The 18,096-nt window shown below is 42.2% G+C and overlaps 1 protein-coding gene across 1 annotated transcript in view; it reads left to right on the forward strand.

The window, feature by feature from the left end:
• LOC126279086 (uncharacterized) overlaps positions 1-18,096 on the forward strand; it is a 53,662-nt gene that overhangs the window by 25,061 nt on the left and 10,505 nt on the right. The window contains exon 4 of the mRNA XM_049979587.1: positions 12,847-12,946. Coding sequence (XP_049835544.1) covers positions 12,847-12,946 — 100 coding nt within the window. The remainder of the gene's footprint in view (positions 1-12,846; positions 12,947-18,096) is intronic.

The following is an 18,096-nucleotide window of genomic DNA, read 5'->3' on the forward strand; positions in this document are numbered from 1 at the left end:
GCCTCCTCTGCATTTATCCCCCTATTATACCAAAAGTAATTAGGATCGACCGAAGCGTCCGATCCCACCCGTCTGCTTTGACCCGTGACGTAAGGCTGTTGTTGTGTGTGACCTCAGGACGGCGCGGAATTTAGTTTGTAAGAGTGGCGTGTTTGTAGGTGTCGTTTTGATGCGATCGATGGTGCTCTCTTCTGGTGTGTTAGGTGATGTTTTTGGTTTAGTTACTGAGTGTGGCGTCGTGTATGAATTTTGGTAAACCGATTTTTTTATGTCTTTGGTAGGTATGATTATGACTGACAGGGTCAACAGTTTTCCGTTGTCGGCTATGATGGGAGACAGTGCGTTGTCTCTAATAAAATTTCTTCAACTATTCGGATTTTTTGGTTGAAGTCGTGAAGTGTTCAGTACGTCGTGAAGAACTGAGGCTTACTTAAAGTTCCTGCGTCTCGGACCAGGAACGGCTGTATGTGGAGATGTGTTCGATCCCAATGTGTGACTGTGAATGTCGGTATTGGTATCGGTAGTTTTTTTTGAGCTATATAGGTCAAGGGAAGTGTTAGGACCTAATTTATGGGATCGTGAGCTGCTGGTGAGGTCTATAGGTCAAGTGAAGTGTCCGATTCCAGATGATATTGTGTTTAGTGGTATTTGTGGAGTTTTGTGATGTCGGTTTTTTTCGTCGTTTTGTGTGGTTTTGTATGGGGGTGGGTGTCTAAATTTGTTCATATTTATTTTGTCCACACCCAAAAAACCCCTATTTCCCACGCTTGTCCCGTTAGTGTCATTAGGCTTTTTGTGGAACGTGTGTGTGTTTGTTTTCCATGGTATTTTCGTCCTCATAATGTGTACGTAACGACTTCATATGCGCCATATTGAAATCGTGGTTTATGGTCGTTTCCGCCATATTTGTGACGTCATAGGTCAAAGCAGACGGGAGGGATCGGATGCTTCCGTATTTCCAGTAATTATTATATTGCAGATTTTCAAGTATGAGATCTCAAATCGTTAAGTGCAAGATGTTAATTAGAATTTCAAATTCGAAAATGACAGCTGATACACACACTGACAGCGTCGCCCGATTACAGGCGGCGGGTGGCGTGTGGCCGGTGGCCGGCAGCCGCCGCAGCGCGAGGAAACGCGCGAGCGTAAGCTGTTATGATAGCGACGCAGCCACGAGCTCTCCTGCGGGATTGTTTCTGGAACTATTTGTTATTACTAGTGGGTAGAATATGAAGCGAATTACGTTAGATCTTCCGTTCTCCAAGAAAAACCAAGAGCCTTGTTGGTAGTGACAAGGACAATCCTGGTCTACGTAAATCAAGGGTTTCTCAGATACCTTGCCAATGCGGTAGTGTATGCATACCATTCGTACCATTGAGAACCGATGCCGAGAACATCAACGGCCCACTAGACTGCTACACCCCAGTAAGTCGGCAATCGCTGAGCATTGCCTATCGGAACAACACAGCATGGATTATGACCAAACCAAAGTCCTGCCACAGACTTCCAAATACTGGGACTGTGTCATCAAAGAAGCCATAGAGATCAGAGTAAGGGAGCCACAACTAAATCGTGACAGCTGTTACATCCTGGCGACCCGCGATCACCCGAATTAATAAGAAAAAGGATATTTCCCCGAGTGTACCTTCTCCGGGGGAGGAGGGAAGAATAACGAGAGCGGTGCCGACCGACCCTCCTGAACGAGAAGACCTAGGACGCAGCGCCCAGACGGCGGGAGAACGGACGCTGCACCTGGACCGCGCGCGGGGAACGGACCACACCGACTCATAGGAAGCGCCTGAGGGAGGAGCTCGAGGAGGATTGTCCTATATAAACCTGGCGCCGGCCCACCGCCGGTCAGTACATCAGCGCACCTGATAATGGCAACGTCGTCGACTGCCGAAATATTGTGTCCTATGCACACTCATATCAGACTGTTCATTTGAGATTTATTTCGTCATAGTTTTGGTCTTATTATCCGCATTATTAAGTTCTGTCAGAACACGTAAGCTTCTCGACTTCTTAATTACTTTCCTTAAAATATTACAGCATCTTTTGTAGTAAGCAAGTAACGCCGGATCCCGAGTTATTCTGGCCTGTCCATGTATTTCCCTACTCTTCGTACACGACCTATTAACTCCCTTATTAACCCATGCCTTCGTCGACTTTGTAATGGCTTTTTGGAAAACGTTTCAGAAAAGCAACTTTCAAATACTGATACAAATTTACGGTGGAATAAATTGAATTTTGCATCAGCATCATTTTCTGTGTACACTTCATCGTATTCTCTCTCTTCCAGGCTGGACTCGAAGCTCTGTATTCTGTGCGCATTAATAATCCTCCCTGCCTTGTATGAACCTGCTTGAATCCTTTAAGATGCTATACGTGCTATTTCCATTAATTGTGCATCATGATCAGATAGCCCATTAACAACTGGGTACACATTAAATGTTTCTGCCTTAGCACTGTCTATGAAAATGTTATCGATAAGTGACCTGCTATCGTGCTGCACACGAGTTGGAAAATTTACAACAGATACTAGAAAGAAAGATTCTAGCTCATTTTTCCTATCCGTATCTTTTAAGAAATCTACATTAAAATCACCACAAACCACTAACTGTTTCTTTTTGTCTGACAGGTACCTCAATAATGCCTCAAGATTTTTCATGAGTAGCTAAAAGTTACCTTGAGGGGATCTGTAGATTGTTACAATTACTATAGTAGTATATTGCAGTAGCAACACACAAGCACATGCTTCAAGGATCTGATCTACACAAAAACTATTTGTTTCAATATTTCTTACTTTGTGTCCACTTTTTATGTATGTAGCAACTTTAAATGGTTCGAATGGCTTTGAGCACAATGGGACTTAACTCCTAAGGTCATCAGTCCCCTAGAACTTGGAACTACTTAAACTTAACTAACCTAAGGACATCACACACATCCATGCCCGAGTCAGGATTCGAACCTGCGACCGTAGCGGTCGAGCGGTTCCAGACTGAAGCGCCTGGAACCGCTCGGCCACTCTGGCCGGCTAAGTGACAACTCCTCCTTTTTCCATGTTGACTCTACATGAATAAGATGCTAATCTGTACTCCCTTAAATTTAACTTCTCCATCCCTGCGGTTACATGATGTTCTAGGCATACAAGAATCTCATTTATCCTTGTTTTTCAGTCCTCTAATGTTCTGAGGAAACTCACAAATTTTATTTCTTTGGATACTGCTACAGACATTTGGCACTGTTGTATTTTACTCCTTCAATACTCTCTGTCTGTAACCTGACTCTAACCTAAAAAGTTCCCTCTGACTCCAGTAGGCACATGTATTTTGTCTTGTGTGCACTTGGTCCCCTTTACATTTTCTGCAAGCAGATCAATTAATCTATCCTTCCCTCTCCTATTCAGGTACAGTCCATGACTAGTGTAACCCCACTTACTAATTGCATCAACAGGCACAGCACAGATGTGAGATTTAATTTCTGCCAACAGTAACCCCCCCCCCCCCCCCAGCTCTCTGTTAACACGGTTGACAACCGTCGTAAGCCAGGACTGGTCACGGTGCTGCAAATATCCTCAAACTCCACCCGAGTGTGAAATGTTTCTGCATCTATTACATCCAGGTCACACCTAATACTATAGTCCAAATTGCTAGCCGGACTGTTTCGTGCTCCTCCTACTATAAGCAAATGGTCTTTGCCATCAAAATCTTTGCACAAGGCCCATCGGTTTTCTGTAACCTGGCTAAGCTTGGCACTAGGTTCCATAATGCTTGTGACCTTGTACTCGACTCCTAGCCTATATCCTACTGGCCTACACCTCTACCGTGACTGCTACCTAACAGCAGGACTCTTCTCTTTGTGCTTGACTTTATCCCCGACCTATCATTACAATCGTTACTACGAGTCTGCTGCACCCTACTTTGCTCAAAAACTGTTTGAGGCTCTTCTACTTCAGGTAAAAAATCAAATTGACTGCTCAATGGAAGCTGAAAAGTGATTGCTGAGGTTTCCTCCTTCTGACTAGGACTTGTTACCTGTTCACAGCTCCCATTGTCACTTTCCTCCTCCAACCTGTCTAATTCAAAGTACGCCATTTCTAGTTCAGCCTGAAGGGCACAAATCTGTTTTCCCTGTTCCACGATTTTCTTGTTACGGTTACGTAATCTGCAACTCCATTGGTGAGCCTCATCTGGCACTATAACAACTTCTCCGTTTCAATCTCCCAATTGAAAGACCAACTCACAATCCTGACATTTCACACCGGTGCTCACTAATCTACGGCAACATCCACATTTGTCACACATGACGGGAGATCAAACAATACAAATTACACTACAAACAAACAACACAAATTCAAACAATGCAAATTACATTACAAACAGTTCCTCTACGCCAACTGATAACTAGCAGAAAGTAACTTAGCTTGCGGTGAGATGAGCAGAGAAGTTCTGGACGTCAGGCGAATATAGCAGCAGGCGAATGTAAACAGCGCGAAGTTAACTGCTGCCGTAGGTTATAGTGGCGGAAATCACTAAACGAGTAAGAAACTGAAGAGGCTCCATATTTTCTAATGACAAATTTGAACAGGCACTATCACTGAATTATGTATAAATACTGTAATGGAAACAGAAAGACCACTTAACGACTTTACTGCGCAATATGGAAAATTAACTATACGGAAGTACAGAAAACACGAACCGAATGCAAGCTATACACATACGATACTCTTCACAACACAGCTACACAGACACTACCCGGAAATTATTGAGTAATCACGTAACTTACTGCGGTCAACAACGAAAACAAACCCACACTAAAGGCTTGCACTTTTGAACAGTTAACTTTCCACTATAAGTACGCAAGTAAAAGTGACACCTACAATATATGGATAACAATAGATATTAATTTACTTATTTAAGCTATAATATTGCATTAATAAATTGTTTTTCCATGAGAAAACACCTATATTTACGAACGCACTGTGTAAACACACACGTCTGCTCCAAAGAGCTTAGAATACTTCCACCCTTGTCCCGAAAGCCAATGATCATGCCCTTCTGGCGTCAGATAAATCGCAACGTTTCCACATTACGAAAACGAGGGCACTGCTTTCCGCGTCCCCCACGACATTACATACCCTTCCCTCATAGTGCTGTTGCCTGCTCTCTGTGAGTGATTACCGCAGATCCACCTCGAACATAGACGGTGGTAATATTAATGTGAATGGGCCATGTGTTACTAGGTATGTTGATCTTAACCCCGGAAAAACTCGAGGTCTGCCGAGTAACTGCAACTATGCCCACTCATAGACTTACTGGTGATACATTATTCCACAGTGCACACATTGGTATGTGCCAGCCACAACAGTCCTCTGGACTATGCTTACCAATATGGGTGGTCACTATATTTTTTTTAATTATTTCATGTATACAGGGTGGTAAGAAAATGTCTCAAAAGTTTGTAAGGTTGTTGGTCACCAAGCGTATCCTTCGTCTGGTTTCCTAAAACCGAACAAGAGAGCGATACAAAAATTGGAATGGGATGGTAGTAAGGATCGAACCAGAATCAAAAGTTGAGTAGTCTCGCGATAATTGTACCTGGTTTGCCTCTTGAATTTGCATACAGAACTGCCTGTTTGGCTAATGACAATGCTAATTATCTCTGAAATGCTTTTTCTTAACAATTATTTCTCAAATTCCGTCTGATCACTCTGTATATATGCATGTATGCACTTAAAAGTTTCTCTTTTTTATTTTACTATGTGCCTATTGTTCTCTACAGTGGCGGAAACGCTTCTTGTGATTTGTTGACTTTTTTTTATATTCAGAACGTCCACTTAATCTTATTGACTGACAGTTGGGCAATTTCCTTTTAGGTAATCGATGTGCAACCACATGAAATAAAGTCCGTAAGTTTTGGTCACTTGCAACTGTTTGCACACCGCCGTCTCTGTGCACTTACAAATGAAGATGACTGAAAATGACATAAGTAGCGAAACACGTTTGAGATATGGACCATGAACTTCACTATATTTCGAGCATGTTGTGGTGATGTTGCATGCTTGGGTATGACGCGAAGACGGTGGTCTAATTAATCCCAAAGGATTTTCATGTGATTCAGGCCGGAACAGTTCACCTCAAGGATGAGACAGTAAACAAACTATTGTCACACAGTGGCTGCTTTATGACATAGTGAACGTTCATGGTCATAAAAACAATGATGGTCTGCAAACTATTTTCCTACTGTATTCAGAACACAATCCCACAAAATGATTTCATATCCTTCTGTATTCAGCGTTTTCTTAAGCGTATTAAGTCGACTACACACTCACTTCGAAAAATACTCACATACTGTAACATCACCTGTTCTTTGCTTCACTGTTGGCAATACATATAAGGGCATGGTAATATTCTCCAGACATTCGTCATACACAACTGTCCCATTGGATTGCCACAAGATAGTGCGTGATTCATAACCCCAATTCACTCGTTTCTAGTTATCCACTATCCAGTGGTACCGCACTTCACACCAGCACAAGTTTCACTCGGCAGTGACTACGGGGATTTATGGCTTGTGAGGAGTAGCTCGAACACTTTAAAACCTACACATAATATAATCAATGTACACCATGTGATAAAAAGTATCCAGACACCCCCAAAATCATACGGTTTTCATATTAGGTGCATTGTGCTGCCGCTTACTGCCAGGTACTAAATATCAACGACCTCAGTAGAGAGAGGAAAATGGGGTGCTCCGCGGAACTCAAGGACTCCGAACGAAGTCAGGTGATTGAGTATCATTTGTGTCATACGTCTGAAAGAGGGATTTCCACACTCCTAAACATCCCTAGGGCCACTGTTCCCGATACGATAGTGAGGTGGAAACGTGAAGGGACACGTACCGCAAAAAAGCGTACAGGTCGACCTCGTCTGTTGACTGGCAGAGACCGTCGACATTTGTTGAGGAACGTAATGTATAATAGGCAGACATCTATCCAAACCATCGACAGAAATTCCAGGGCACATCAGTATCCACTGCAAGTACTATGACAGTTAGGCGTGAGGTGTTTGTAGGTGTCGTTTTGATGCGATCGATGGTGCTCTCTTCTGGTGTGTAAGGTGATGTTTTTGGTTTAGTTTCTGAGTGTGGCGTCGTGTATGAATTTTGGTAAACCGATTTTTTTATGTCTTTGGTAGGTATGATTATGACTGACAGGGTCAACAGTTTTCCGTTGTCGGCTATGATGGGAGACAGTGCGTTGTCTCTAATAAAATTTCTTCAACTATTCGGATTTTTTGGTTGAAGTCGTGAAGTGTTCAGTACGTCGTGAAGAACTGAGGCTTACTTAAAGTTCCTGCGTCTCGGACCAGGAAAGGCTGTATGTGGAGATGTGTTCGATCCCAATGTGTGACTGTGAATGTTGGTATTGGTATCGGGAGATGTTTTTGAGCTATATAGGTCAAGGGAAGTGTTAGGACCTAATTTATGGGATCGTGAGCTGCTGGTGAGGTCTATAGGTCAAGTGAATTGTCCGATTCCAGATGATATTGTGTTTAGTGGTATTTGGGGAGTTTTGTGATGTCTGTTTTTTTCGTCGTTTTGTGTGGTTTTGTATGGGGGTGGGTGTCTAAATTTGTTCATATTTATTTTGTCCACACCCAAAAAACCCCTATTTCCCACGCTTGTCCCGTTAGTGTCATTAGGCTTTTTGTGGAACGTGTGTGTGTTTGTTTTCCATGGTATTTTCGTCCTCATAATGTGTACGTAACGACTTCATATGCGCCATATTGAAATCGTGGTTTATGGTCGTTTCCGCCATATTTGTGACGTCATAGGTCAAAGCAGACGGGAGGGATCGGATGCTTCCGTATTTCCAGTAATTATTATATTGCAGATTTTCAAGTATGAGATCTCAAATCGTTAAGTGCAAGATGTTAATTAGAATTTCAAATTCGAAAATGACAGCTGATACACACACTGACAGCGTCGCCCGATTACAGGCGGCGGGTGGCGTGTGGCCGGTGGCCGGCAGCCGCCGCAGCGCGAGGAAACGCGCGAGCGTAAGCTGTTATGATAGCGACGCAGCCACGAGCTCTCCTGCGGGATTGTTTCTGGAACTATTTGTTATTACTAGTGGGTAGAATATGAAGCGAATTACGTTAGATCTTCCGTTCTCCAAGAAAAACCAAGAGCCTTGTTGGTAGTGACAAGGACAATCCTGGTCTACGTAAATCAAGGGTTTCTCAGATACCTTGCCAATGCGGTAGTGTATGCATACCATTCGTACCATTGAGAACCGATGCCGAGAACATCAACGGCCCACTAGACTGCTACACCCCAGTAAGTCGGCAATCGCTGAGCATTGCCTATCGGAACAACACAGCATGGATTATGACCAAACCAAAGTCCTGCCACAGACTTCCAAATACTGGGACTGTGTCATCAAAGAAGCCATAGAGATCAGAGTAAGGGAGCCACAACTAAATCGTGACAGCTGTTACATCCTGGCGACCCGCGATCACCCGAATTAATAAGAAAAAGGATATTTCCCCGAGTGTACCTTCTCCGGGGGAGGAGGGAAGAATAACGAGAGCGGTGCCGACCGACCCTCCTGAACGAGAAGACCTAGGACGCAGCGCCCAGACGGCGGGAGAACGGACGCTGCACCTGGACCGCGCGCGGGGAACGGACCACACCGACTCATAGGAAGCGCCTGAGGGAGGAGCTCGAGGAGGATTGTCCTATATAAACCTGGCGCCGGCCCACCGCCGGTCAGTACATCAGCGCACCTGATAATGGCAACGTCGTCGACTGCCGAAATATTGTGTCCTATGCACACTCATATCAGACTGTTCATTTGAGATTTATTTCGTCATAGTTTTGGTCTTATTATCCGCATTATTAAGTTCTGTCAGAACACGTAAGCTTCTCGACTTCTTAATTACTTTCCTTAAAATATTACAGCATCTTTTGTAGTAAGCAAGTAACGCCGGATCCCGAGTTATTCTGGCCTGTCCATGTATTTCCCTACTCTTCGTACACGACCTATTAACTCCCTTATTAACCCATGCCTTCCTCGACTTTGTAATGGCTTTTTGGAAAACGTTTCAGAAAAGCAACTTTCAAATACTGATACAAATTTACGGTGGAATAAATTGAATTTTGCATCAGCATCATTTTCTGTGTACACTTCATCGTATTCTCTCTCTTCCAGGCTGGACTCGAAGCTCCGTATTCTGTGCGCATTAATAATCCTCCCTGCCTTGTATGAACCTGCCTGAATCCTGTAAGATGCTATACGTGCTATTTCCATTAATTGTGCATCATGATCAGATAGCCCATTAACAACTGGGTACACATTAAATGTTTCTGCCTTAGCACTGTCTATGAAAATGTTATCGATAAGTGACCTGCTATCGTGCTGCACACGAGTTGGAAAATTTACAACAGATACTAGAAAGAAAGATTCTAGCTCATTTTTCCTATCCGTATCTTTTAAGAAATCTACATTAAAATCACCACAAACCACTAACTGTTTCTTTTTGTCTGACAGGTACCTCAATAATGCCTCAAGATTTTTCATGAGTAGCTAAAAGTTACCTTGAGGGGATCTGTAGATTGTTACAATTACTATAGTAGTATATTGCAGTAGCAACACACAAGCACATGCTTCAAGGATCTGATCTACACAAAAACTATTTGTTTCAATATTTCTTACTTTGTGTCCACTTTTTATGTATGTAGCAACTTTAAATGGTTCGAATGGCTTTGAGCACAATGGGACTTAACTCCTAAGGTCATCAGTCCCCTAGAACTTGGAACTACTTAAACTTAACTAACCTAAGGACATCACACACATCCATGCCCGAGTCAGGATTCGAACCTGCGACCGTAGCGGTCGAGCGGTTCCAGACTGAAGCGCCTGGAACCGCTCGGCCACTCTGGCCGGCTAAGTGACAACTCCTCCTTTTTCGATGTTGACTCTACATGAATAAGATGCTAATCTGTACTCCCTTAAATTTAACTTCTCCATCCCTGCGGTTACATGATGTTCTAGGCATACAAGAATCTCATTTATCCTTGTTTTTCAGTCCTCTAATGTTCTGAGGAAACTCACAAATTTTATTTCTATGGATACTGCTACAGACATTTGGCACTGTTGTATTTTACTCCTTCAATACTCTCTGTCTGTAACCTGACTCTAACCTAAAAAGTTCCCTCTGACTCCAGTAGGCACATGTATTTTGTCTTGTGTGCACTTGGTCCCCTTTACATTTTCTGCAAGCAGATCAATTAATCTATCCTTCCCTCTCCTATTCAGGTGCAGTCCATGACTAGTGTAACCCCACTTACTAATTGCATCAACAGGCACAGCACAGATGTGAGATTTAATTTCTGCCAACAGTAACCCCCCCCCCCCCCCCCCCCCCCCAGCTCTCTGTTAACACGGTTGACAACCGTCGTAAGCCAGGACTGGTCACGGTGCTGCAAATATCCTCAAACTCCACCCGAGTGTGAAATGTTTCTGCATCTATTACATCCAGGTCACACCTAATACTATAGTCCAAATTGCTAGCCGGACTGTTTCGTGCTCCTCCTACTATAAGCAAATGGTCTTTGCCATCAAAATCTTTGCACAAGGCCCATCGGTTTTCTGTAACCTGGCTAAGCTTTGTGTGTGTGTTTGTTTTCCAATGTATTTTCGTCCTCATAATGTGTACGTAACGACTTCATATGCGCCATATTGGAATCGTGGTTTATGGTCGTTTCCGCCATATTTGTGACGTCATAGGTCAAAGCAGACGGGAGGGATCGGATGCTTCCGTATTTCCAGTAATTATTATATTGCAGATTTTCAAGTATCTCAAATCGTTAAGTGCAAGATGTTAATTAGAATTTCAAATTCGAAAATGACAACTGATACACACACTGACTGCGTCGCCCGATTACAGGCGGCGGGTGGCGTGTGGCCGATGGCCGGTAGCCGCCGCAGCGCGAGGAAACGCGCGAGCGTAAGCTGTTATGATAGCGACGCAGCCACGACCTCTCCTGCGGGATTGTTTCTGGAACTATTTGTTGTGTGCAGTGACGAATCACGGTACACAACGTGGTGATCCGATGGCAAGGTGTGGTTTTGGCGAATGCCTGCTGAGCCTCATTTGCCAGCGTGTGTAGTGACAACAGTAAAATTCGGTGACGGTGGTGCTATGGCGTGGCCGTGTTTTTTATGGAGGTGACTTTCACCCCTTGTTGTTTTGCGTTGCACTATCATATCACAGGCCTACAATGATGTTTCAAGTACCTTCCTGCTTCCCACTGTTGAAGAGCAGTTCGGGGACAGTGATTGCATCTTTCAACACGATCGACCACCTGTTCATAATGCACAGCCTTTGTCGAAGTGGTTACACGACAATAACATCCCTGTAATGTAATGGCCTGCATAGAGTCCTGACCTGAATCCTATAGAACACCTTTGGGATGTTTTGGAACGCCAAATTCGTGCCAGGCCTCACCGACCGAAATCGATGTGTCTCTAAGTGTAGCACTGCGTGAAGAACCGACTGCCATTCCCCAAGAAACCTTCCAGCTCCTGATTGAACATATGTCTGCGAGAGTCGAAGCTGTCATCAAGTCTAAGGGTGGGCCAATACCATATTGAATTCCAGCATTACTGATGGAGGGCTCCACAAACCTGTAAGTCATTTTCAGCCAGGTGTCCGAATACTTTTGATTACATAGTGTATGTACGGAGATTTGATTTACATGCGTATCGCGTTCAGAAAGTACTGCTGCGTCATTATTTGTATAAAGAATGAAGAAATCTCTTATATAGTTTATTAAAGTAATGAATCTAATCATATACAAACCATTTCTAATTTCAAACTAGCGAACCCGGCTATCCTCCGTAATTGCTAAATACCTATGGTAATTGCACATACATCCTAAATTAATTTTTCGCACTCTCTGGCGCCAGTCTCCTTATAGCACCCTCTCCATGCATCTATTCACCCACCCCCCCTCCCATCTCTCTGTGCATAACCTGCTCCCACCTCTCTTGTCCATCTCCCCCTCTATGTCCGTTTCTGTCTGAATGTTCAGTAGGGTCTCGTGTAGAAATTTGAAGTAAATCGGTCAAGATCACTGTGGTCCCTACACTTCTACTTCGTGTAGGGACCACAGTGTTCTCGGCCGATTTACTTCAAATTTCTACACGAGACCCTACTGAACATTCGGACAGAAAAGGATATAGAGGGGAGGAGGAGATGGACACACACACACACACACATATATATATATATATATATATATATATATATATATATATATATATATATATATATATATATATCGGTCCAAACGTTCATTAGAATGTCTTGTAAAAATTTGGAGGAAATCGATCTATAACTTTTCGAGGTTTTCGGTAACAACGTTTCCCATTTATGAATTAATATGATGTACATGTTAAACAGATATATTTGCTATGATAACCTGTTACAGGGGAACTTTCAAAACGAACGCATTTTTTTTTTTAATTTCGTTTTCAAGAAAAGTGAAGCCAATCGGCGAGCTGTTGTAAGGTGATGATCTTTCGTAAGTGATTTTAATTTCCGGCTTCTCCGTTGCATTTTCAAAAATATTTTGTTTCATACAAACCTTGTCTTGACAATAACAAGAAAAAGAAAAATAAATTGGTCAAGCCTTTCTCGGGTGTTTATGTTTCACACATGGGGCTATTAATTTTTACTTGCATAGATTACGTAAAATGCTATGAATCTGAGAAGTCTATAAATTTGACTCCAAAGCTTCTGTTAATGTTCACTATCGGTATTCTAAACTTTGTTACAGATGTTTCCACGTACTGCAGAGCGTAATGAATGTGTCTATATTCACCTTACTTTTCGTCAATATGGCAGATTTGTGTTCCTGCATGTTCGTTACAGCTGTGGTGAGTACTTCTCGTAGTTCTTTGATCATTAGTGAACCGTAGTCGTCACTGACCACTATTAAACATGATTGTATTCAGTCGCATGTAAATGCAATTTGACTGGTGTACGGCAGCTGTCGTGCGGCTTCGGTCTCTACAGCTGCCACACTGTTATCGTTATACTTCAACTTTGGGTCAGACCAAGTGTGCGGATTGTATCACTGCGTGACTTCTCCAGCCGCATCGCTCAATATTTAAACTCCTTTACCTCTAATTCTTATTGCAATACGGCGCGTAAGACGATGCAGAAGGCAACGGATGCCACTGCGTTAAGAACACACAATCATTGGCAAAAATTTCGGACTAGTCCCACATTCGTATCTCCGAGAGGGGAATTCCAAAGCGGAGGAGGAGGTGAGGGGGAACGGGAAAAGATCTCCAAGACAACAATATTGAGCTACAAGTGAAATGGTAACCTTCTACAGCCCTGGGCGTGGAATGTCAGACGTTTGAACGTGGTAAAGAAGCTAGAAAATCTGAGAATCTAAATACTAAGGATCAATCGAAATATAGCGGGGGTCAGTGAAGTGATACGGAATGAAGACTACGGTTTCTGATCAGACGATCACGGGATAGTATCTGCAGCAATAGAAAACGCTATAACTGGAGCAGGAATCGTTAGGAACACGAAGGTATGCCAGTGACTGAATTACTGTGAACAGTTAAGTGACAGGGCTCTTTTCATCAGAATCGACAATTGTTCAGGTATAGATGGATACGTCGCAAGCAGAAGGTGAAGACAGCGAAAGGGTATATGAGGATAGCCTAATGTGTAATTCAGTACGTAAGGGATGATGAAAATCTAATAGTCACGGGGGATTGGAATGCGGTTGTTATACAAGGAGTAGAAGAAAGGATTACGCTAGAATATGGATTTGGAACGAAGTATGAGTGAGGAGTAAGGCTAACTGAACTCTGCAATAAAGTTCAGTTAGTAGTATGGAACAATCTGTTCAACGATCAGAAGAGGAGGATGTGTACTTAGAAAAGGCCTGGAGATACGGGAAGATTCCGGTTACCTTACATCAATGTCAGAGAGCCATGTCAAAATCAGATATTGGACTTTTAGGCGTACCACGGATTAGATATAGACTATCAGAATTTGGTAATGATCAATAGCAGGCCGAAGTTTAAGAGAGTAATCAGGAAGAATCAGTGCTCAATGAAGTGAGTTACGGATGTTATAATGAATGAAGAGATACGCCTCAAGTTCGCTGACGCTATAGATACTCCGATAATGAATAGCTTAGTAGGCAGCTCAGTTGCAGAAGAATGAACATCTTTAGAAACCATAGAAGTTGGAAAGAAGACCACATGTATCAAGAAGGTAAGTGCCACAGGAACCATGGGTATCAGAGGAAATCGATGAAATTTATAGTGAAAACCTTCAGCTGTTTTCTTTTTTGCACATTGCTACTATTTCTGGACATAGACCATATCCTAACAGGCAAATGGTAGCACTTCCTAAAATAAAAATAACAGCTGAAGGTTTTCAGTATGAACTTCAAGGGGTATTTGTCAATTTAATTTCCCTACCTAGATGTACGCACAGCGGAACAAATGCTTCACTTGATCGATGAAAGAAGGATGTACACGAGGGTTAAGGGAAATACAGAAAGGCAAGTCACTTATGAATTATATAAACAGATGCTAAGGCGAAGTGGCTGCACGTGAACTGTGAAGAAGTCGAAGAAGAAATGATTGTCAGATATACTGATTCAGTACAGAGATGAAACGAATCCACCTTCGGTAAAATTAAAAGCCAGGGAGATAATGTTAAGAACGCAGCCTATATTCCACTATTAAATTCAGAGAAGAGAGCGGATAAGTGCAAAGAGTAGACTAAAGGCATCTATAAGGCGGAGGAATTGTCTGATGAGGCGATACCAGGAACAGGAGTCGACAGGGAGAAGAGAGGGAATCCAGTACTAGAATCAAAATTTAAAATATCAAATAATGGAGGAGGGATAGATAACACACCATTAGAATTTTTACAATAACTAGGGGAAGTGGGGACAAATTGGCTACTCACGTCGGTGTTGTATGCATGATGCGATATACCATGAGGCTTCCGGGGTAACACATAATCGAAACAATTCCGAAGATAGCAAGAGCGGACTACTGAGTTAATTATCGCACAATCCTACTAACAGCTCATGCATCCAAACTTCTGACAAGAATGATGTAAGGAAGATTCGGAAAGAAGATTGAGTATCTGTTAGATAACTATCAGGTTGTCTTGAGGAAATTCTTCAATGTAAAATGGTGCAAGATGTTCAAACAGCAGTCATTTATAGGGAAAGATGGATATATACGTGTATAGTACGGGGATCAATAAGATTCGAAGAGCAAGAAAGAAGTCCTCTAATTAAAAATGGTGTAAGACAAGAATGTAGTCTCTCGCCACTATTGTTCAATCTGTATCGAAGAAACAAGAAAGTTTCAAGACTGGGATAAGAAGTCAAGGTGAAAGCATATCAAGATTCGCTGATGACATTTCTGTCCTCACCAAGGAGTTACAGGATCTCTCGAATTAAATTAACATTCTAATGAGTACAGAATAATCCAAGACAGACGAAAGTAAGTAGGAGTATCAGAAATGAGAACAGCCAGAAACTTAACATCAAAATTGGTGATCATGAAGTAGATGAAGTTAAGGAATTCTGTTACCTAAGCAGCACAATTATCCATGATAGATGAGCAATGAGGACGTAGGAAGAAGACTGCCACCGGCAAGAAAGGAAATTCCTGGTCAAGAGAAGTCTACTTAACATCATACATACGCCTTAATTTGAGGAAGAAACTTCTGAAAATGTACGTTTCGAACACGGCACTGTAATTTAGTGAAACATAGACTGTAGGAAATCCGGAACAGAAGAGAATCGAAGAGATAAGGTGCTGCAGAATTATGTTGCAAATGACGTGGCTAAATAAAACCACCACCGACAGGGCTACCTGACAAAAATTGTAAATGCGTTACCCACTAATTGAAAGTGTTTTTATTGAATTTTCTCCTCTGAAGCTGAATGTCATTTAACGCTATGCCCTTTTCCTTTCTCCTGTCCTGAGTCTATCTGTTTATCTGAGTACAACATTTGCAATCATGTCCACGATTATTTGTTGGATATATTCCGACCTCTGTCCTCCCCTAAAGTTTTTACCATCTACAGTCTACCAAGTAGAATGAGGATTGTTCCTTGTTGTCTTAAGACATGTTCTCTCATTCTGTCCCTTCTTCTTGTCAGCGTTTACACGTTCCTCTCCTCGCCAATACTGCGAGGAACCATTTCATTTGTTATCAGTCCACCTAACTTTCGACATCCTTCTATAGGACCACATTTCCGGTGCTAATATTCTCTTATTTTCTTGTTTTCCCTCTGTCCATAATTTACTTCCGTACAACGCTATCCGCCAAACGTACATTCTCAGAAATTTCTTCCCCACATTTAAGGCCCTCCTGTGAAAGCAATGGGTTTCTTTTGGCTAGGAATTTACTCTTTACATTTACTATTTGCTTATTACATCGTTATTTCTTTCTCCCTCACGTGGTATTTTGTTTCCAAGGTAGTACAATCCTCTTCATCTAATTTACTGCCCCAGATTTTGATATTAGGTCTGTCGCTAATCTCACTTCTGCTACTTCTCTTTACTGGCGTCTTCCTACGGTCTACTCTCGCTCTGTACTGCGTTCTCATTAGACTACACATTCCATTTAACAGGTTCAGCAATCCTTCCCCATTTTCACTGAGGACAGCAAGTCATCACCGAAACATATAGTCGATGTCCTCTTACCCTGAATTAAAATTCTTTCTTTTATTTTCATCATGGCTTCTTCGCTGTTTAGATCGAATAGTAAGGAACAAAGACTACATACCTGTCTTCTACGTCTAATCCGAGAACTCCTTTCTTCGTCTTCCATTCTTCCAGTTTCCAGTTGGATCTTGTGGCTACTGTATATTAACCACCTATCCCTATATCTTATATTTATTTTCCTGCGTATCTCGAAATCTTGCACTATTCTATGTTGTTGTCGACAAATCCTGTGAATGTGTTTTGGTTTTTATTAAATGTTGCAACCGTTATAAAGCACAGCCCTTGAATTGTCTCTCGTGCCTTTACCTTTCCTAAAGCCATACTGATTGTCTTTAAACAGAACCTTCAATTTCTGATTTAGGTTTTCCGTGATTTCCCTAAATCGCTTAAGGAAAATGCAGGGATGGTTACTTCAAAAGGACCACCTTTCCTCTCCATCCTCCCCTAATCCGAGCTTGTGCTCCGTGTCTAATGACCTAGTTGTCGACGAGACGTTAAACATTAATTTCCTCCTTGAATTTCTTTTCCTTTTTCTGTACATTATTCTTGTCAGAAACTTGGGTGCATTGTGCAACAGTTCTCGCATTCATCCACCATTCCTATCTTAAGGATTGTGTTGATAATATTTTTCCGAAAGCATATTAGTAATTTCCAGACTCGTCGTTTGGTTGCCACTTCTCTCAACATTTTTAAAAATTCTGAGCGAATATTAGCTGGGCTTTCTGCTTTATTAAAACGCATAACATCCAAAGCTCTGTTAAACTCTTACCGAGTCTCGTAGGTCTTCCACGTCGACCCTGATTTCCTCTTCTGTCAGGTCTTCATACATTTCTTCCCCTCATAGAGTTCTGTAATGTGCTCTGTCCACCTTTCCCCTCTCTCCCCTGAATAGAATTCATCTATCAATTTTACCGTTGACTTTTCTGTATGTTGAATCAGTCCTTCCGACGACTACGTCTTTTGCGGTTTCTTCACTTTCTCCTGTAGCTACTTTGCTTTGGCACTTCTATTTTTGTCGTTCCCAAGTGGCATATGTTGCTTTATTCGTGTCTTTTCTTCATTATTTTTGTACTTCCTTCTCCTGTTGATCAGTTTAATTTTTCTTTTACCCAAGGTTTCTTCGCAGTAACCTTCCTTGTATCAAGGTTCTCTCTGTACAGCTTTTAGCAACCTCCACTCCTCTTCAATTGTACTGCCGATTGTGGTATTAATGATAGCAAAATCTACAGCCTCGTCATTGTACAGTATTTCCGTAAACAACTTCCTTCCATATAGATTCTTTTGGAAGTTTCACTTTT

This window comes from Schistocerca gregaria, chromosome 1 (genome assembly GCF_023897955.1).
Source record: "Schistocerca gregaria isolate iqSchGreg1 chromosome 1, iqSchGreg1.2, whole genome shotgun sequence".
Classification (NCBI taxonomy): domain Eukaryota; kingdom Metazoa; phylum Arthropoda; class Insecta; order Orthoptera; family Acrididae; genus Schistocerca; species Schistocerca gregaria.